Consider the following 22,303-nt stretch of genomic DNA (forward strand, 5'->3'; position numbering starts at 1 on the left):
GCTTAAGATGTGCCATCTGGAGCTATCCTAGAGGTGCCACCTATCCTTAATGTCAACTAAAATTATTCTAGCTGTGGTCTGACAAGGGCAGAGGACACCAGGGCTAAAATGACTCTTGTTTGGGGCAACCTAATATTTCATTAGCTTTTCAGACAGTCATATTATACTGAGGATTAAAGCTTGTGCTCCACTAAATCTTCAAATATTTTTCAGATCATCTGGTATCTAGAGACTTCTCTTCCCATTTTGTATTTGTAATTTTTTAAAAAAAATTCAAGTGTAAGCACATCATCAATATTATTTTTCTTCTTAAATATGGACCAGTGTTAAAGACTGTCAAAATCTTTCAGAATCCCAGCTGTGGTGTATGTAAACATGACAAACAAATCATCCCTCATTCTACTTAATGACAAAAGTACAACACCAGGACAAGCAAATGGAGGTGTTTCTTTCAAGCAAATCTTGGGTTTGACTATTTGAGCAGTGGAGCATTTACCTAATCATGCTAGTATCTTGACCTTATCTCTCCATCTTTTCCATAAAAACAGCACGAAAAACTTTCAAGAGTATCTTATTTTTCCAATTACATGCAAAGAGAGTTTTCAACATTCATTTTTGTAAGATTCTGAGTATCAAATTTTTTTCTTCCTCCCTCTCTTACTTTCTCCTTCCCTAAGACAGTAATCAATTCAGTATGGGTTATCTATCTATCTGAAATCATAGCATTAAAGACTTTCAAATACTTTGCTAAAATCTAGGTAAACCCTATCTGCGGCATTTTTCTGATCTACCAGCCCAATAAATCTATCCAACAAAAGATCGAGGTTAGTCTTGCCCCGTCCTTGACAAAGTCATGACTATTTTTTTTAACTAGAGGTATACTAACCATCTGTTCCTAGAATCACAGAATTGAGGAACAGTTCAGTAGTCATACTGTCCCTGACACATGAAAGGAGTAGTCTAGCTTCTGCTTGAAGACCTTCAAGAAGAGGGAACCCACTGTCTCTTGAGTCCCTTCCTCTTTGTCATGATTCTAATGGCTAGGAAGATTTTCCTGACATCTGGCCAAAAATTTATGGCTTTGCAGCATTCTCCATGCTACCCTACTCCTGCCAAATTACTTTGGGTTCTGCCCTCTAGGGCCAAACAGAACAAGCCTAGTCACTCCTCCATTTAAGCTCATTGCTGATGTCCTTAACAAAGATGTGTTCTAGAATTTTACCAAGATGTGAAATTCAGCACCCTAGGTCTAGATAATTCTAGTATCTTCCTTTATTGAAAACAGAAACAATATTTGCTCCTCCAATCCTGCGGAATCTTTCCTGTTTTCCAAGCTCTTCTCCAGACCACTGATACTAATCATTTCCTTCGATATCCTGGAAAGTAAGTGATCTGGATCGAGGGCTGCTAGATGTTCTTTTCTGCTACTTTACTTATCAATTCCCGATTAGCCATTTCTTTTATCTTTTGCAGTCTTTTTCTCAGACTGAAAGAGAAATCAATTCAGCAGTTTTTCCTCTAGTTGTTCATCATTATTGCTTTACCCCTGGTCTTTTTTTCTGATTCTCCCTTTTTTCAGAATATGACTAAAAGAGCTCAAATTCAGTACTTCTCTTTCTCCATAGTTTCAGCATCACTGACATTGTTTTTCCTAAGGCCCTACCATTCTTCACAATCTATGTATGCTTTTATTTTTTAAAAAATGAATCTGATTAATTAGTTTCCTAAGCATTGAAATCAGTCTCTTTGGACAATTCTCTCTTTTTTCTTGTCATTGGAATTATTTCTTCATATCTTCAGAATTTTAATTCTTGAGACCTTTCCTCCTGGGTTGACTTCCCCCTGGAAAACCTCAGTTTCCAGGATTCCACCTATCCTTTTCCAGAACACTCTGAAATCTGCTCAGATTAAAATCATTTCTTCTTTTTCTCTATCACTAATTTTAGAATGGAAATGGAATTCTCCCTTCTTTCCCCCTCCAGTTTCCATCCCAGCAAACAAATGCTTCTTCCTGACAAGAATCCAATTCAGAATATAAATCCTTACTTGTTGATTTTTCCACTTTTTTTGAAAGATGAAATTATCATTAGAACAAGTCAAGAAATTATTAGTTACCCTGGGCAAAGGATAAGCTCAAGCAGATATCCAGATAACTGAAACCTTCCATCACTTTTTAGCATACCTGTATCAAGCTTTTATGATCTACTTTCCAAATGCCTTCTCTATTGCTTCTTCTCCCCATGAGGTCTGAAGTACACCCTGAGGATAATGCTCCTCTATAATTTTACACAAATGCTCTCTAGTTCCTGGATTTCTTCATATGGACCTATCTTAATATATAGTGTCTCTTTCTTTGTGACCCTGTCTTCTCTTTAAAAACCAAACCAAACCTGAACAGGAATATGCCATCTTTCAGGGCCACATTCCAGTGATAATTTTCAGTGATATGTCTGAAGTCAAATTCACATCCTTATGTAAGTTTGTTTTGCTTGTGAGCCACACTTTTATATATTTGAGTACAGATGTGAGGAAACGGGTTTTTATCACCAGTCCCTTTCCTAGATTCTGTCTTCTAGACATTTAAAGTCTCCTCTACTGCTGTTCTTCCTATGTTATAGCTAGTCTCCTATGGTCTTTATCTTGATACATACAGTTACTTTAACCTTCCTTCTTAATTTAGAGGGAAAGACTTTGAGATCAGACTTAAAAGATTCTGGGCAAACACATTCTTATCAATGCTCTTCAGGACTAGCCAGGAACCCATCAATTCTTCTATTTTAAGTTATGGTCTATAAATCTGAACCTTGTACTTAGATCCTAGGTTTTTTTTTTTTTTTATCAGCTACTCAATTTCCAATTCTGTTTCTCTTTCGAAGAATCTCTTTTTATTGACTGGCGGTGTGATGAAAATACCATATGTGCCCGTAAGAGTTCCAGTTTCTTCTCTAAAACTTATCTTCAGAAACACTTTCTGGATTCCTTTTAATGGTAACATTTGTTTATTTATTTATTTAATTTTTCTTTTTCTGAGGCTGGGGTTAAGTGACTTGCCCAGGGTCACACAGCTAGGAAGTGTTAAAGTGTCTGAGACCAGATTTGAACTCAGGTCCTTCTGAATTCAGGGCTGGTACTCTATCCACCTAGCTGCCCCTAATGATAACATTTGTACTCAAGGGTGAATGGCAGCACTTTGTCTCCTGAATTTCTCTATGACATCATTGATACTTATTTTGGGAAGGCAGAAAACTTCTCCATTTTTATTATGAAGTCATTTAGTTGCCACCACTAGACTTGACTGCTTAACTGGATGATGTCTCTGGCTCGCAGCACATCTGGGTTTATAACATTTCTCTTCTTTGAGAGGACCCCCAAAAAGAACTGTTACATAATTCCATGTGTTGTCCTTTCTTTTCTCTATAGTTTGTCAGGTTCCTCATTTATTTATTCAGATCTATTGTCTTTGTTTCCACATGGAAATCATTACTTCTTCTTCTTCTTTTTTTATTTAAAAACCGAACACCAATTGGTTGACTCACCCAGATCACACAGCCGGGAAATGTTGAGTATCTAAGGCAAATTTGAACTCAGGTCCTTTTGACTTCAGGGCTGGTGCTCTAGCCACTGTGCCACCTAGCTGCCCCAACACTTCCTTTTAAAAAAGAACTTGGATAACATGGAAAGCCATTTATCCTCTGTTGTTAAGAGAGACTGGCATGTACCGTGAGTGTAGGTAACAGTTACTTGCACAGCAGAAATTCACTGTGTACTCTCTGCATGTCACTGCTAAGGAGAGAACCCTACCATCTACTTGCTAGAAGTGAAATCCTTGGTTTTATCATTTCTATTTGCAGAACTGTTCTCTCTCTCTTCCCAAATCATGCTGAATACTGTATTACATGCATATATATATATAAATTAGAATTAGCAGAGGTGTGTTAGAATTTTTAAGTATTCAGATTTATAAATGAATGAGAGAAAGAGACAAAAGATTTCAGGGGCTGGGTCACAAGACCTACCTTTGGTAGTTCAAAATCATTTTTTGTGTATCCTCTAGTGAACTCATCAAGAAGGGATTGAAATAGATTTAGGACCAGATTTGTGTCCTTTTCTCCTTTTTCCATTGCCAGGTTGTTTACTACAATCTGGTAGTTCTCCATCAGATCCTTATAGCCAACATGAATTTTTCCATTCTAGTATTAAAAAGTAAAATTTAAAGTATAAGCACATTAACATGTTCCATATTTTCTATTATTTCACAACAAATAATCAGTTAAATATAAATACTCCAGTACTGGAAATGCTTGTGAACTTCCCCACACATGAACCATGTTCTCCTACCTTCATACCTATAGTGGGTCATGCTTTCTTTACTCTCACAGCCTCCCTTCTCCAGAAGGGCAGCATTTAGGCTGGAGAGGGGCCTCAGAGATCATTTGGTCCACTTCCTTCACTTTACAAATAAGGACAGGTAGGCTCAGGGAAAGTAGGTGTTAGACCTATAAGTTGAGATGGGCCCTAAACCCAAGTACTTTAACTCAAGCCTGGTGTTCTTTCTAAAACATCATGTTGCTGCGGCCTTTTCTCTGCCTGCTGAAATTGTATTCATCCTTTATGGACATCATTTGCTGGGGGAACCAATACAGGCCCCAGGGACAATAATCTCACTATCACACTTTGCACCTTTCCTACATTGAATTCTGCATTATGATTATTTGTGTGTGTCTCATATCCACTCTACAAAACTGACAGCTCTATGAAGGTAGGGCTAGGTCTTCTTCACATCTGTATTCTCGTCTCCCACCCCTCTTACACATAGCGCACACTCCTATATTAAGTTAAAGAGAAAAAAAAAAGTTACTTACTGGAGCAGAATACATAGTCTTGATATTGCTTCTAAACTTTTCTGTGGCTTCAATAAATAAACTTTCGATGGGAGTCTTCTGAGAGCGCAAGTCATTTATCTAACAGGCAAAAATATATAAAATAATTAATTTTTTTCTTTTAAGACAATGCTATAATTGGTTTATGGAAAATTTGTAATTTACTGGGGAATTACAGGCTACAAAGCAAGTTCAATATTCATTATAAGGATTTATCTGCTTAACTAAGTATGGTCTTCAGTTATGCTCTGTCATTTTCTCCCTGGTAGTAGGTGAATTTTTTTTTTTTTTTTTTCTTCTTTCCACTCCTTACTCTCTATCTTCTGCCAGGTCCTAAGACTTGTAATGTTGAGAAGAACAGTTCTTCCAGTTTCTTAGCCTTTTAGATGACAATGAGCAATTATCAACTTAAGAAGTCTTTGGTATGGGAAGCCTTCTATGCCTTTTCATTAAGTTTTCTCTTTGTCCCCCAGTAGATGCCTTCATAAATACTACAAGCATCTGTAAACAACCTGACATCTTGGTGGACAGTTTAATTAGTTACTGTCAGGGTCACCTGAGCTGAACTGGTCCTCAAAGGGAGGGCAAAAATACCCTGTTGTTGGTCCCAAGATAGAAGCCTTTCTAGCTGTAAGACTTGTTAGGGCTTGTGCTTTGCAAGAAGTTTTCAAAGACTTCAATATTTCACACACGATCAGGAAAAAGTTAATTTTTTTTTTTTTGGTTCCCTACTAGACATAGCTATTACTAGAATGCTTCATAGCAGTTACTAAAGTTCTCTGCTTGAACATCTCACCTTGTTCAAAAGGAACTCATCAAGGTATTTCAGTTCATTGGCATTTGTTATTTTCCGGAATACAGATTCTCTCCACTTCTCAGACACTGTTGTGATTTTACCAATTTTAATGTTTCGATTCTTCTTTGCTTTGCTGCCTGGCTCTTTCACAGGACGGTCTCGCTCTGCTGTGTGTGGGCGGTTCTGATATCCTGATGATGCTAGGGAAAGGAACAATTCTACAGCATTAAGTGCATGAAACAGGGAAGCATTACAGGGGGCCATTTATAAAGCATAAGCCTAAACTTTAATCCCTCAAGCTTCTAAAATGTCACTTCAGATAATTTAATGGTGCACACAAGGACTCTGATCCTGAAACCATTGTGACATTTTGCAAAAGAGTTTTTGTATGTCTTGTTTTTAGTTCCATCACTTCAACCCTTGATCCTGTCTGAACCCTCCCTTATGACAGAAAAATACCCGAGCAAACGCACATGATACAATGACACCATCTAACAAAAGCCAACATTTATATAGTATTTTGATTTGCAAAACATTTTACATCCATCCTCCCAACAGTCCTCACGGTCCTCTAGCTCTTTACCATGAGGGAAGAGGGAGAACCCTTTTCTGCTTTTCTCTATGTCTTGGAATTCTACTTCCATTCCATTTCCAGTAGTGATCGAGAACTACTCTGTTTGACTGATCTTGCTTAACATCAATTCATATAAACCTTTCCTTCTTTTCTCTTAAGTTCTTATACTGGTCATTTCTTGTTACCCATTAATATTCTCTTATATTAATTTTATCATTCTCCAGATATGGTGACTTTGCTACATAGTTTCATAGTTGAGTTGCATTCCTATACTTAAGAGTAATCATTATATAGACAACTCACTTTCTGAATTTCTTTTTGAAGCTACGGCTTCCAACATCGCAGGGACAGGTGTAGCAGTCTCCATTTCTTCTGTTCCCTCTATGTTATACTTCTTATCTTTATTTTTAGGCATGAACAGCCACTTAAATGTGGATCTAAGGGAAAAAGTGTGAGTAAATCTGCTTAATTGTGTGCAATGTAAACATGTTTAGATTTTTTTAGGCCCTGATTAGATGGCATAAAATGAAAAAAGGAAGACATCTGGCTATTTTACTACCAATAATATATAAATATCTTAAACAATAAATACAGATTTCCTATGCCCTTAGTAAACTATTCTACAGGAAATGAACCTTGTTGAAAACTTCCCTAAGACTGTAAGAATCTCTTGAGAACATTTTTAAAAAGTAGTGTTAGTAAAAAAGTCTTCAAAAGGAAAAAAAAAAGCAGTAAACTACTGTTTTTGTATAAATTTCCTTTATGCTAATTTTCCTCCATTCAAGAGGATCTTTATTTCAATATTTTCTCTAAACAAAGTGGGGGTCTTAAAATATGGCATGAAACCATGGCTGGCCTAAGAGAGAGTGTGGGAAGATATGGATGAGGTCTTGCTACCCATGTGACTTTGAAGAATTCAACCAACCCTGTTGAATCTGTTTCTTCCTATCAAATGGTGACAATAATTCTGGTAGTTCCTTCCTCATAGGGGAGAGAATAGGTTTTTTAAAGCTGAAGCATTCAGGTTAAGGGTGGTTAGATGACAGCCTCTTGCTACCTTCACCTGGCTGGAGGACTCTCACTGTACTGTCCTCCCAGCCTGATACTTGCTCTTAGGCCTTTCCTAACCTCTCAATCCCTTAATCAAAACTGTGCTGTCTCATCTCCCAACAGCTGGTGATTCTCTGCTTTAACATGACAAAAGGAGCTCTAGCTTCCTAACTTCACTGCTGAGATTGAGGCTCACTCATCTCCTCCTGGAGTAGCTCAAAACCTGTTATTCTGTTTCTCTCTGATAAGTACACCATCCCTTCCAAGAAAATACTGCCATTCACTCTTTCAGCTTCAGCCTCTCTCTTTCTTCCCCCACTGGCTCCTCTATATCCCTTTCCTAATGGCAGTTATCCTTGATATGCTCCTAACCCCCAAACTCTGCTCTGTGGTTATTAACCTTTCACTACCAAAATTCTAGAGAGGAACATATACCAGCTGATTCTACCTCACCACTCACACTTTCTTAAATGTCTGAAATCTTCTGCAAACTGTCACTTTTCTATAGTCCACAAACAAATGGCTTTTCCAAGTTCTTCTCAATTTTTTGGTATAATTTGACACTACCAATCCCAACTACCTTCCTCAGAAGATGCTGCCCTTCTTTTCTTATCTATCTCCTCTTTCTGAATATCCTTTCTCTAAGGATCTCTTTTGCTAGTCTTTTTTCTAGGGTTGGAATCCCTCAATGATCTTATCCATTTTAAATATCACTTCTATATAGTTGGTTATCTACTCTTAATCTCTTCCTCCAACCTTTCCCTAGATCCACAACCTCCAAAGCATCCTTTTAACAAATGATCTGCTAATATACCCACCTGGATGGCTTGCTACCACAAACTGCACAAGTGTAAAAAGGAATTCAATCTTTGCACTATGAAACCTGCCCCTCCTCCTAGCATTCCTGTTTCTGTTGAAAGCACCATTATTTTCCTCATCAGTTAGGCCTCAGACATCAACCTCATTCTCCATATCCAACTGGTGGTCAACTTTGGTAACATTCCTCTGCCCTGCCTAATCTTTCCATCTGAACCAAAATAGCAGCATAATGTTATTTTGCTCTGGAATGTGGGTTCTATTTCCCTTTTCCAGTTTACCCCGTACTCTTTTGCATCCTCTGTTCTAGCCAAACAGAGACCAAAAAAGATGAGGATCAGTTCCTGTTTGGGCTAAGTGACCCTGAGCAAGTGAGTCAGGTTTTGGGGCTCCAGATCACTCTCCCAGAGTGGGTGCTGCCCTGCCTTGGCAGAGGAAGTTTCTCCCTGGTGGTCCTCTGCACCCATGAAGGCACAGGCTGACTCAGTGTGGCCCAACATGGGCAGAGAAGTACTTCTTCTCAAAAGCCTCCTGCCACCAATGGAGTACCCAGAGCCCATCTCCTCCTGTTTTCCCTCACCCCCATGCCTTTGTGCACAGTCCTGCCTTCATCCTAGCTACTGCTGGCCCTATATCTTCTTCTTCCATTCTTCTCAGCTCCCTCCTGGATCACCATACTCATCTCCTTTTAACATAGAATAATCATGTGTATGCCTGCCTCAGCCTGCTAATAAATGAAAGGCAACTCAGAAGTGCTGACCATAGAGCCAGGAGACACAGGTTCAAATTCTGAAGTAAGTCAGTTTTCTTTTTTACAAAATGTGGCTACACTATTATATTACCTGTACCATAAAGTTATGAAGAGGAAAGTGCTTTGTAAACTTAAAAGTGTATTACATAAACATGAGATTAAACTAGAAGCTATTTTATAGGTTAGTCTGAAGATCAGATAAGATGAAGTTTGTGAAGTGGTTGGTACACCTTCGTGGGGATAAGCTATGATGAATGAATATCTGTTAACCTGAACAGGGTTAACATGTCCATTTTAAGGGGATTCCCATCAGGAGAATGTTCAGCCCTGCAGCAGCTTGAGTGGGGCAGATATGCCAGCCCCGCCATGTCAAGGTCTACCCTCTCCTTTGGTGAACACGAGCACATACTTGGAGTCGGCCTGCTGGCTTGGGGATAGGCCGTCACTATGGGCAGACTGCTCCCCTGGCTTCTTTCTCAAGGTAGTCTGCTTCTTGGAGAGCTTGCTGCCATCCACCACTTCTGCAGACACCTGCAGCAGATAAACAGGACTGTCAGGGAAGGTGTACAATACATAGACTTCATGTTCATTTTCACTAGATCACTCAGATTATAAGGAACCATCACTCATTTGAAAAACAATGTCAGTTACACTTTAAACTTTTTTTTTTTTTTTTTTGGTGGGAACAAGGGCAGCGTAGTCAGGAATTCACAGGAGGACAGAATTGCAGGCTTTTAATGATTTCCAGGGAGATCCTACCTGATTCTTGGTAGATGAAGGAACTAGTTTATCAACATCACTCAATGATAAAGAAAATCCTCGTTCTCTGAAAGATTACAAAAGGATAACTGTTATGAAACAGATTTACAAGCATTTATCTGCTCTTGCTGATCAGCAATTTCAGTCCTGTTCAACTTTCTGTGACATTTGGGGTGTTCTTGGCAAAAAGACTCCAGATCACTTTACAGATGAGGAAACTGAAGCAAATAGGGTGAAGTGACTTGCCCCGGGTGACACATTTAGTAAGTATCTGAAGTCAGGTTTAAACTTGGAAAAATGATCCCTCCTGATTCCAGGCCCGGTGCTCTATCTACTACCTCACCTTCTGTGTCTCTCTGCTCTAGAGGAAAGTTATCTACAGGAAAGTTGTCTTGGTCTTTCCAGAAATGAGAAATTCTTTCCCAGTAAGATGTATAGGGGAAAAAATACTGGAGATGGAATCAGGAGGAATGAATTTGAATTTGACCTGGTACCACCATTTACTGGCTAGGTGATCTCTCTGAGCTTAAATTTCTTTGTCTATAAAGTAGAGATAATAATAATTATACTACCAAGCTTATAGAGATGCTGGGAGGATCTAATGAAATATAATGTATACAAAGTGCTTTGAAATTAACATAAACTCTTTATGATATTACGAGTTTCTTGAGAGTAGGGGCTGTTTTTTGCTTTGCGATTAGCACTGTGTTTGTTAGACAGTGGGCATTTAACAAACACTAGTCTTAGCATTGACTTAAATACTCTAGAATCTAGAATTTCATTTGTGCAGATACTCCTTTAAGGTTGATTACAACCTTGCTGTGCCTCAGTAGACACTTTCATGAGTTCATCAAGAGGTGTTCATGCTCCCGAGTAGCTAACCCACTCCAGGCTTTTCTATTCTGAGTCACGATGCATCCTTTTTGCTCCTAGCTTTTCACTCTACTGGAATTCTGACCGGCTCTGAGAATCTGATTTTGAGCTCCCTGGTTGCTGAACTGATTTTCTAATTCTTAGCTTCCCCAATATAGATCTGTTTCTCATGTTATTCTTGTAATATCACTTTGTCTTCTCACTGTTCTTTGCTTTCTTTGCTTGTTGAACTAGATTGATGACTTTTGCAGAGTAGAGACTATACCTAAAGATGCTGAATCCTTTCTCTACTTCACACTGATCTTAGGCATGGTAGAGAATGAATATGTCTTTACTGAATGAATAATTTACCTTACTATCGCTGTCCTTAGTCTACATGTCCATAGTCTACAAGTTCAGTCCTTCCCCTTTCCTTCACATAGGTTGTGGCTTCTTGTGGGATGAGCCAAATTAAACTTTTCATTATCTGTTTATGACATCTGCTCAGGCTCCCCCTCTACCCCCCACCCCATTTAAGTTCTTTGCCTCACACTGCAGGTCTTTCACAAGCTCTCACAACAGCTCATGCTCTGGCAGGGCTCCCTGTGCTTTGCCCGAGGGTCTTGACTTCACTCCTTCTGCAGTGGAAGGAATAGCCAAGTAAGTGGTGGAGGCTTGTCTACAAGTTCTAGTTCTGCCCTTTCCTGGCTCTGCAGCCTCAGGAAGGGGGTTATGAAATCATCCGGGGCCTTACACTTCCTTATCTAGACAAGGATGGGATGGCCTAGACCACCTTGAAGATCTCCCCCACGATCTCCAGGCCTGGAGTGCTCTCTCCTTGCACCTCTGCTGCTGAAATAGTCTTAGCCTATAAAAGGTCCAGCCCAAATGTAACCACTTCCATGGAGCCTTCTGATTCCTCTCCTGGTCCTAGGTTTGAACCTCTCATGAATTCTTGTACTTTAAAGCCATAAAGAGCCTGAAAAAGTCCTGATGATGTGCAAAACACTAGGGATACAAAGAGTAAGAAAGTGCCAGACCTTGAAAATCTTCCGGGCTAGCATCAGGGCAGATGGCAAGGCCTCTGCAGGGGTCTTGGGATAACTGCAAATTCTACATGGGCAGGAGGGGGCTCTTTACACTAGCAGATGAGGAAGAAGTGCTGAACTGAACTGGATCTTTCAGAGCTTTTGCCTTGAACACATACACATCTTTACTTACTCTCCTGGTGTCAGGGGTGACCCGACAGTTCTGTATTTCTCACTCAGGTCCAGGGACTGGCTCAGCATTGTGCTGCTGGCAGTTATCATTTTCTTTCCTCTCCAAGACTCTACCATAACAGACAATCGTTCACAATCAGTTTCTCGGTATCTCTGGATCTGGGAAGCGGGAGGACTCTCTGGCCCTTCATTTATTTTTTGGCCAGTGCTTGGCCTGTGTTTATCTTGGGGTGGCTCAGAGGCACCTTTGGTAACCTTGTTGTTTAGGGGAAGAGTGGATGGCCTTTCAAGATTACTGTAACTCTGACTTCCTTTTTGCTGCAGCTTCTGGTTTTCTTCCATTTTCTTAGACTCAGCCTGATTAATTGAAAATTCCTGCTTTAATTCTGTTGATTTTTTCCTCTGTAAATTTTCCTTGCCCATTATTTCATCAAGAGACTTTATATCTGAAAGGACTTTCTCTTCTTTTTTACTTTGAAAAATACTTTCTTGCCAATATTCATTTTGTTCCTGCACTGTCTTTCCCGGAGGCTCTCTGATACTGCCGTCTTCCTTGCAGGACAGTATGTGTTTATTCTGTAGTTTTACATGTTCAAGACCCCTTTGCCGTCGTGATTCACGCTTTTCTCGGCTACTTGTACTCTTTTCATGACTTTCTATGAGATTTTTCTGGGAAGGAAGAGTCTTCTCAGTATTCTGGTTTTCTTTTTCTCTCTGTAAATTATGTTTCTCATCTTCTGTTGTGTGTGTTTCATGCAGCTGATGCTCTGGGACAGAAACTGAAGTCAGCTCTGTCTCTGATGTGACAGTTTCCTCCTTGGGCACTGGCTCCCTGTTCTCTGCCTTGGGGGATCCAGTTTCTTCTTTTTCTTTCTCCATTGCCTGCTGCATTTCCCTTTTCTTTTCCTCAGCCCTCTTCTTTTCTAAAACCATCTGGCCAAAGCTGTTAAAAGGGGGAAAAAAAAGCTTCAGAAAGACATATGAAGACAGAGATCTCCAAAGACTTGACTCACTGCTGTTTGAACCAAAGTCTGTACTATTCAACTGCTGGCATGCTCCTCCTTAATTTTGGCTTTCAGGAACTGTGACCTGTCCAGCTTCATGCCCCCAAGTCCAAGTCAGAAGAAAGGGAATCTTTTCCTTCATAAAAGGACTGATGACATTAATAGCAAGAATAAAAATATAACTTCATTAAGTTTAATGTTTTCAAGGCCTTTTAAAACTGTACACACACACACACACACACACACACACACACACACACACACACACACACACACACACAATTTCAAGTTGTATTTACCATCGTCTCTGTAGGTATCCTCTGCCTGCAGTCTGCAGGAGAAGAGTACTATGCTTTAGCCTCTGGAAGGCCTTCCGCTGTTGGTATCCTCTCCAAATTGCCTGAATGTAAACGGCTGCTTCAGCTTTTGCCAGAGTCCTCCTAACTCGGTAAGAACGCCAAAATGCCTACAAAATTCAAGTAGTGAGAGAAGTAACCATTGATGTGGACTGGATCAGACCTGTAAAAAGATACCAGTTTCTTATCTTTAAAGAAAAGGACCTGAATGGTGATGGCTGCTTGCTTCACTTGGAGGAAATGTCTTCTTTCTAAAACCATTCGCGTCCAGCTTTGAAGTAGAATAATTTTCCGAATTACTTCTTTGTGAAGTGTCTCCTGTAAAATCTGTCGCTCAGTTTCCTTCATAAATACCTAATCCAGAAGAGAATACTAAATTGAGCTTTTCCTATTGAAAACTCTAGGGGGGCAGCTAGGTGGCACAATGGATAGAGCACCAGCCCTGAATTCAGGAGGATCCGAGTTCAAATATGCCCTCAGACACTTAACACTTCCTAGCTGTGTGACCCTGGGCAAGTCACTTAACCCTAGCCTCAGAAAAAAAAAAAAAAAAAAAAGAAAAAAAAGAAAACTCTACCTTTCCTTAAGTTTACAGAGGCAGTTTTCTATATAGGCAAGCTTCCAGGGTTAGAAAGTTCAACCAGAGAAATTTAAAGCGAAAATTCCACCTTAATTTCAATAAACTATACCCTACAGAAAGCAGGTATGCAAAAATGATTAAAAAGGCATTAAGTAAAGTCAAATGGCAAGCTGAAGATATCATCAGTTTGCTTATTTTAAAAATAAGACAGCAAATGAGATAAGTACTGAGTAAATTTTCAAAGAAATCCCCAAACAAGAACATGTAAATCACAAGTGAAAGATAGCTTTTTGAAAGAAAAAGTAAAAATTTTTTCAAATCCCAGGGGACTAAATTTCTACCAAAAACTCAATTTTATAATAAATGTGTACTTTTGATCTGATTCCTGACAATCTGGGAATAAGAGTGCCCTATACTCCTGAGAAAAAGGGAGTTCACAAATTTAAAGTAAAAAAGAGAAGGCCTTGGGTTTTCCAAAGAGTCAGAAAATACTGAACAGACCTTAGTTTTTCCTATTTGGTAGTTTTTCTTGTCCATGCCCATCTTCTCTAGCAGAGCAGATATCATCTCCTTTGAAGGTTTAGCATTTTTGGGTAGTAATACTTGGAACTGATCGGTGAAATCCTAAGGAATTTAGATAAAGCAAAAGGTAATTATTTGAGTTTTTACATCAATCGAAAAAGTGCACATGTAAATAATTTCTTTATCTTTATATCCAACTTAGGGTAGTTTGTAGAAACTATTATTTTGCTCTATAAGATTAGGCATTAGGCATATCATTTAAATATTTTTTCATTTAAGAAATCTGTTTTAAGATCATAATGCAACTATGTATTATTAGAATAGCTCAGCTGATATATCTTTTTCTTTTAAACTACTCCTACATTAGTCTTCTTGAGCATTTTTCAAAGCCTCTTCCATTTATGAACTGATCTGATCTTCACAGTTGTGTGAGAAACTTGGAGCACTTACTTTCCTTTTAGAAAGAAGGAGGGTAAGGCACATAATGGTGAAGTGAATTTTCAGATCAAATTATGTGCAGAGGCAGTCCTAGAATCCACATCTATTAATTCCTCAAGACTAGTTTTCCTTTAATAAGATCATGCACATGCTCTGCTAGAATGAGATATAGTGAATTATCATTTTGAAAGGAAAAATGTATCTGCTGGTTCCTGAACTGTTAACTCTCACTTTAAATTACTGTTCCAATATATAAAAACTTAAATCCAAATTGTTTTTTTTTTTTTTTTTTGTTTTGTTTTTTAAACTGGCAGTATAATCCAGGATAAAAGTGTGAGCTTTGGAGTCAGAAAGGTTGATTTCAAATCCCACATTTCTATGTGGTACTGGGCAAGTAATTTTGCTTCTCTTGCATATGTTTCCTCCTTTTTAAAGTAAAGGGGTTGGACAAGATGATATTTCAGCACTAAATCTTGAGAATTTTAATGCTGTTCAAGGATGGAGACCTTAGAATGAATAATTCAGTAGGGAAACTACTGAAATTAGCAGTTTTTGTTTATGTGTATAAATAAATGATGAAATAAAAACATTATTACAAAGTGCCAAGACACATTTTTAAAGCCAACGCTTCTCAAAGTGAAACAGAGGGAATCAGCAGAATATCGTGACTGTGTGCACAAGAAGACTAGCAATGAGAAGTCCTGGGTTCTGCTCTGAGTTCTGTTGCTAATGAGTGGGATACGAAGCAATCAAAACCAGGTTTCTGGGCCTCAGATTCCTACTCTGTAAAATGAAAGAGTTAGATTGAATGACCTCAAAAGTTTTCCTCCAGCTCTCAAAGTTTTTGACTCTATGAAAATTTCCTGTAGAAATAACTTGGTTTGTGCAGTATGGAAGCAAAGACAAGTAAAAGTTATGTAAGATTCCTTAAGTTTAAAGTATGCCCACTGTGTTATTTGTGTGCAGTTAATGTCTCTCAATTGGTAAACAAAACAAAGTTTGCAAATGCTCAGTATGGCAGGTGTATTTAAATACCTGAAAGGTATATTTGGCACTGTAACCTGATCTCCGGATTCGTACAGTTTCTAACATTCCAGTGTACCTTAACTGCTGCAAAACCAGTTCTTCATCAAAGCAGAGCTCTTTCTGGAAAGAATACAGAATACAATTCAAAAGAATTCAGGACTACTAAACTTTACTTAACCAATTTGGTCAGAAGTAGGCTTCCCACATTAATTTCTTCTTATTCCTGAATCCTCTTAGATTTAATTTTCCAGTTTGATTTGATTTTTCTTGTGCAGCAAGATAACTGCATAACTATGTATGTATCTATTGGATTTAACATACATTTCTACCATGTTTAACGTATACTAGACTACTTGTCATCTAAGGGAAGGAGTGTGAGTGGGAAATTAGAACACAAGGTTTTGCAAAGGTTAATGCTGAAGAATTATCCATGCATATGTTTTAAAAAATAAAAAGCTTTAATTAAAAAAAGGTTCAATAGAAAAAAAAAGGGTACCATGTAAACACATATAATTTTGGTAATTATAAAAAATATTTTGCTTGTCCTTCAGTTATCACTGAGAGGATTATTTTACTTTTAAGATTATTTTTTAAGTGTCAAGGATTTTATGGAAAAAAAGCAAGAGAAGTGTGGAGAAAAGCCTAGAACAAATAAATTCCAGGAAAAAAAAATTCTTTTTTTTCCTAGTAAATTTATTTATTCTTAATATGTTAGGATTACTAGGTGAGAACTCAGGTTGTCTGGACAGTGACAAGGTGAGAATTCAGGTTGTCTGGACAATTACAAGATGAGAACTCAGGTTGACCTGATAGAAGGAGCAAGCTCATTGGCTGAAGTGGTTCTTCCCAGAAGCCCTTGCATTATCCCACGCCCATTCTCTGGGAGGATAAAAGAGACAACATTGGGCCTGGAGAGGAGATTGGACTGGAGAAGGACAAGAGTTAAAGAGGAGAAGACTCTGCACTACATCTGGCTTGACACTGCTCTCTGCAGGAAGGGAAGTCGGCTCTCTGCAGGAAGGGAAGTCACTTCTCTGGACAAGAGTTAACAGCAACTGCCTGGAGACAACCTGAGTTCTCACCTAGTAATCCTAACATTAATACACATTACTTTATGAATCATGTTAGGAGAAAAAAAAAATCAGAGCAAAAGGGAAAAGCCATGAGAGAGAAAAAAAAAAAAAAGTGAACATAGCACTTTTGCTATTTTGCAGATTGATTTACATTCAAAATCCTAGGTACTTTTTCTGGATGCAGATGGCATTTTCTGTCCAATCTATTAGGATTGCTTTGGATCAATAAAACAGGAATAAAATTTCAAAAATATCCTTTTAACTTGGAAAATTTTAACTAATTTACCAAGCATCTTCAAGCAAAGTTCTGACCAATTCTCCATGCCAAAATAAGTTAAAAAAGCACAACAGGCACTTAGTCAAAGGAGTATTTGAAGATAGAGACTCTTGGAAAAGTGACTGAAGGAAGTTATATGATCACCATGACCAGAGATTCTTAAAAACAAACTGATTAGATGGTTTTGACTAGCCCAGAAAGGAGAGGGCTTGACCAGTTAACCTTAAACTTCCTTCTGGCAATGTAATTTTATAAGCACACATCCCATATGTAGTTTTCCATTAAATATTTTGATTTGATTCAACCTACACCTGGACCCAAGATATAGAACTGGCAAATTTCCCACAAGTTGTTATAATAGGTGTATAAAAACTTTACTTTTAATAATGATGTTACATTGTAATGACAGGTGGACAACTCAGTATTTCTAATCAAGGATATCCCTACCTTAAGAAGGTTGGAAGCCTTTACTTACCTTCTCAGCATTAGAACGAATGCATCGAATGAAGAATGGCTCAGCTTTACTCAAAGTCTCCAACAACTTATTAAGGGAGGCCTAGGGGGAAAATCATTCAGAAATTTTTTTAGTAAAGTAGAAATAAAAAAAAAATGAAACAACAACAAAAAAGTAGAAATCTAATTAGACAATAATTCAAGAGATCTTTAATTTTTTTCTTTAAAAAGCGAAAAAGAAGAGAAGTGAGGGAAGGGAAGAGAGAGAAAGAGAAAAAGATGGGTACTTTCTACCTCTCGCCCTCTTCTTGGAATAGTCTATAAGCATAGCTACAGTCTCTTGATTTGATTACTGACTTCAGATACCCACACTAGTCTGAATATAGGCCATGTTTTTTTCCTGTAAATATGGCATGTACAAAACCTAAATGTGACCTATAATTCTGTGTTAGTAGGAACAGAAAGAAGAGAAATGATGAAACAAACAAACAACACCCCCCCCCCAAAAAAAAAAGCCAAATGATAAGCAGCTAGGTGGTACAGTAGATAAAGCAATGGGCCTGGACTCAGAAAGGCCTCAAACATGAGTTGTGTGATCCTGAGCAAGTCACCTCTGTTTGTCTCAGTTTCCTTAACTGTAAAATGGGTATTATAATAATAGTACCTAACTCCCTGTTGTCAGAATCAAATGAAATAATTTTAAAGCCTTAGAAATGTTTGGTATGCTATTAGTTATGATTTAAAAAAAAAAACCATTTTTACTTAGAATACTTAAAAATTCTTTTTCTGTAATTTTTGAATATATTAATTTTATATAACTTTTTAAAATCCCCTTATAAATAGATGATTTCCTGCAACAGTTAAAATTTGAAATCTTTCTATCAGGCAAGGACCCAATTGATTAATTACATCAAAAACAGACAACCTTCTATACTGTTAAAAATATGTTAAAAGTGTTCTCTCTCTCTCTCTTTCTCTCTTTTTTTAAACATTTTGCTCAGCACTAAGCAACATAAGCAGAGATTCATTCCAAGATTTTGATATATCTAGAATAGTCCAAATTTCTTTAGAGATGCTGGCATCTCAGGTAGAAGAGGATGGAGAAATCTCAGAGTCACAGTTTAACCACCTTAATGAAATTAGGGTATCAATCAAGAAAGACAATTCCTATCTTAAGAAACTTAGATTCTGCTGAAGGAAACTACCCCATAGAGCTATCTAGAGTTGGAAAGTAGGGAGTCAGGAGATGAAAGTTACATTGGAGACTAGAGCTGTAGGCAGTATATCACAGAGAATGGCTGCAAAGAGGCAACTTAGGTCAAAGACCAGGACTAGAGAATGTTGCCAATCATAGCCCAGGCCAAGGTAGAGATTACAAATGGCCTAGTGTGGAGGCAGCAGGACTTATGAAACAAATCTGTCCTTTTCATACTTCCTAACAGGTACCATTGAATCAGCAGAATGAGAGACAATCACACAAAAATCCCAGCTATAAAGTCCACCACAAATGCTGTGAACAGCTGTTCTTCCTTTAACAGTCAATTGTAGGCTTTGAAAACAACCACCCTGTAAAGCATTTCTCCAGCAAATTCAAAACAAATCAAAGTTACTATGTTACATGCTATCTGTCTCATTTGTAAAAGGACAACTTTTTTGTTGAATGCATTTAGGATTTCTTTTTAAAAATTCTTTAGAGCATAACTTTAACTTCAGTAGCTTTCATAAAAGCCAGAAGAATAGCAGTAAAGAATTTTGTACTGGCAATGGCAGCCTTGTAAAGTGATATACAGAGATAAGTTTTCATCTCTAATCATGTTGCTTATTAAGAATTTGCAGAGTTTCTCCAGAGAGTGACTAGTGGAGCCTATCCTGTAACAGTCTACAAATACCATCTTATTTCTCTTGGATGTGATTAAGAATCCAGTAAAAAGTGCCCTTGTTTTTGGAGAGTCTACCCACAGCCTACATTTTGCTAAGTCCCAAGAGATACATGACAGCAGTGTATGAGACTATAACTTAAGATCCCACCAATATCAGGGAGTACATGAAACTTCCCCAAGCCAAATTCGTAACTTCATTTTTTTCCTGGAAGAAGTAGCCTAGAGACAGATATGAGTGTAGTATGGCATTGAAGGCTTTAGACTGATCAATCAAAAGCATTTATTGAGCACTTAACTATGTGTTATACACTTCAATCAAAGACACCTATGCTTTATGAAAGGGAAAAGGGAAGGGGATATTTATATGGTGTCTACTATGTGCCAAGTACAATGGAAATAAATATATTTCATTTGATCCTCAAAACAATTCTGTGAGCTACATGCTATTTTTATCTCTATTTTATATTTGAGAAAACAGAGACAAACAAAGGTTCAATAACTTGTTCAGGATCACACAGACAATGATGTGTCTGGGGCTGGATTTGAACTTTGGTTGCCAAGTGGGGAATGGATAGAAGAGAGAAGACTGAAGGCAGAGAGTCCAATGAGAAAGGAGAAAGGTGATAAAGCTGAACTAGGGTGGTAATTAATGAAAAATGAGTATATAGAACTCAAAGAACCTTTATTCTGGATGGTTGGATCATTCCTCTGCTGCAAAGCAGTCAAGAAGTTCAACTGTCCCATTATGGAATCTCCTAGTGCTAGAATTCTATGATCTAACTAAATCTTCCAACAGGTGAGTCACTTTTGTCCTATTTGGGGGTGTGTCTGTCTCTGTTATTTCCCAAGTTACAGCAGATAGTACAATGAAAAGTCAGGTATCCAAAATGTACCCCTGCTTTCTCCCAGCCTGACTCTTCCCTTCCATTACACATTTGTCTCTCCCTTTCTACTTACCTGGAACTGGGCACTGATGCTAGGAGGTTTTTTCTTTTTATGCAAATGCAGAAGGGACTTGGTGGTGCGGTCGTGGAGAGTCATGCTAACAATAAGCTTCAGAGACTTGGAATCCAACAAATTCTAAAATAGAAATATGGAGACTGATGTGCACTCAGCACTTCCTGGACACTTGAACAGAAATGTATCATCACTAAAATTGAAAAAGCTATAACAAATGAAACAGGAATTTCATACACAAGCCTGACCTTAATGAACACTAAGGACTGTCTGAGTTCTTTGGTAAAGTTAAAGTGTGGTCTTAAGTATCACTACAACTTGTAAACTCGTAGCTGTATATTTGTTGTAATGCATTTTAAACAATATTTCATTCTGAACGGAGTTTTGATTTTGGGAGACCTTTTAAAAATCCTCTGGGATTTGTATTTCATTCCCTTCCTTTAGTCCAAAGGATGAAATAATTTCTTTTCCTTTTAGACCAGCAGTATTCAAAATGTGGCCCACAAATGCATTCCACAAAAAGATCTTGAGATCTTTTAAAGGAGTTCATGAGGTCAAACTATTTTCATAATAATATTAAGATATTTTAATCTCTAAACCGAAAATATCAATAGATATAACCCGCATACTCAAAAACCATTTTAAGAAAGAACCTAACAAAAGTTTTTAAAGCATAACAGGGCTTAGGACCAAAAACTTCAAGAGTTTCTGCTTTAAATGATAAAAAAAAAAACCCCAAAAAACCCCAAAAAACAAGCAGTTATTTCTTCTATATCAAGATGTTTTGCTACTCACAGATTGATAATTATATAGTTTCTAGAATTCTGTGATCCATTCCAAGTAATAACAAAACTTATTCTCTTTATAGTGATTTATCTCATTAAAACCTACTTATGTGGCAGACTAAATTATTCTGGTCACATATTCTGTTCTATCATGTTTCTGTTGAGTTGGCTGACCAGAAGTGTTAATAATATTCTTGTTTCTTGCCTGATAATTCATACAGCATTTGAAGGCTACAAAGTTATGTCAATTCACCTTAATAGCATAACAAAAAATACAGTAATTTAATGTTTAGAAAACACTTCTGTAACAATCTGGTAATGTTGTAACATATTATCGCTCTTATTTTACATATGAGGAAACTGAGATCCAGCAATTAAGTGATTTGTCCAAGACATAGTCTGGTCATGTTTATAGAGATTTCAATTCAATATTTCAAGAATCGGAGACTTCATCAATGTGGGTACTTTCTCAATAAATATATGTTACCCTTCTTTCACTCAGAAGCCTGGGCTCTCAGTACAAGTTTTAGGAATTCCATATTATTTTGCATATGTAAACAACTTAAGTAAGTGAGACATAAGTCATTTCTACAAAGAGTTGAAAACCAAGAAAATAATTTATTATGTAATATTACTTTAGACATGTCCACCTGTTGAGATGCATTTTCACGACTTGCAAAATAAGACATCTTTAAATGTGTTGAACACGTTTACCTTTGGAATGATCTGCTTTTGTTTGATACCTTTACTTTTCCTGTTAAAATATCAAAAATTTGTTTTCATGAAATTGAATGTACATGATTTTCATATTTGGGTTAGTTCAGCAAGCCATGCCTTGCAAGTTAGCTAGGGCAAGCTAAAAAGCCAGAGAGGAAGAGAACAAGTGCAACAACTCATTTTAGAAATTCTTTAAAAATCATACTGAGGAGGGGGGGAAATGTGTGAATATTTAATTTAGCTAATCAAGTTATAATGTATATACTCTGGAGCCCAAAGATAAATTTCTATTCTGAGAGCAGAACTACTAGCAAAGTGAAAGGGAATCTAGTCTGTGACCACTGATATTTTTCAAATGGAGGTTCCAATGACTAACTTAGCTTAATTTTCTAACCTATAAAAAGTGGCCTGTTGAAGATTTTGCTGAAGGATCATAAAGAATTTAACACTTATGAAAAGGACACAGAAAGAACATATGACATGGGAGTATAAAACAAGGTATACTGTGACGAGGGTAAGGGAGAGACAAACACCATG

At 37.6% G+C, this 22,303-nt stretch overlaps 1 protein-coding gene across 12 annotated transcripts in view; it reads right to left on the reverse strand.

Moving 5' to 3' along the window:
• Window positions 1–22,303, reverse strand: part of MYO9B (myosin IXB) — a 120,592-nt gene that overhangs the window by 14,450 nt on the left and 83,839 nt on the right. For all 12 annotated transcript variants that reach the window (XM_074305710.1, XM_074305719.1, XM_074305694.1 and 9 more), the window contains 14 exons: window positions 21,764–21,803; window positions 20,265–20,387; window positions 17,450–17,530; window positions 15,634–15,744; window positions 14,140–14,262; window positions 13,263–13,412; window positions 13,002–13,168; window positions 11,700–12,641; window positions 9,627–9,693; window positions 9,277–9,398; window positions 6,554–6,687; window positions 5,677–5,876; window positions 4,863–4,961; window positions 4,017–4,190 (listed from right to left, as the gene is read on the reverse strand). In XM_074305710.1, the coding sequence (XP_074161811.1) occupies window positions 4,017–4,190; window positions 4,863–4,961; window positions 5,677–5,876; window positions 6,554–6,687; window positions 9,277–9,398; window positions 9,627–9,693; window positions 11,700–12,641; window positions 13,002–13,168; window positions 13,263–13,412; window positions 14,140–14,262; window positions 15,634–15,744; window positions 17,450–17,530; window positions 20,265–20,387; window positions 21,764–21,803 (2,533 nt within the window). The remainder of the gene's footprint in view (window positions 1–4,016; window positions 4,191–4,862; window positions 4,962–5,676; window positions 5,877–6,553; window positions 6,688–9,276; window positions 9,399–9,626; window positions 9,694–11,699; window positions 12,642–13,001; window positions 13,169–13,262; window positions 13,413–14,139; window positions 14,263–15,633; window positions 15,745–17,449; window positions 17,531–20,264; window positions 20,388–21,763; window positions 21,804–22,303) is intronic.

Source organism: Sminthopsis crassicaudata, chromosome 1 (genome assembly GCF_048593235.1).
Source record: "Sminthopsis crassicaudata isolate SCR6 chromosome 1, ASM4859323v1, whole genome shotgun sequence".
Lineage (NCBI taxonomy): Eukaryota > Metazoa > Chordata > Mammalia > Dasyuromorphia > Dasyuridae > Sminthopsis > Sminthopsis crassicaudata.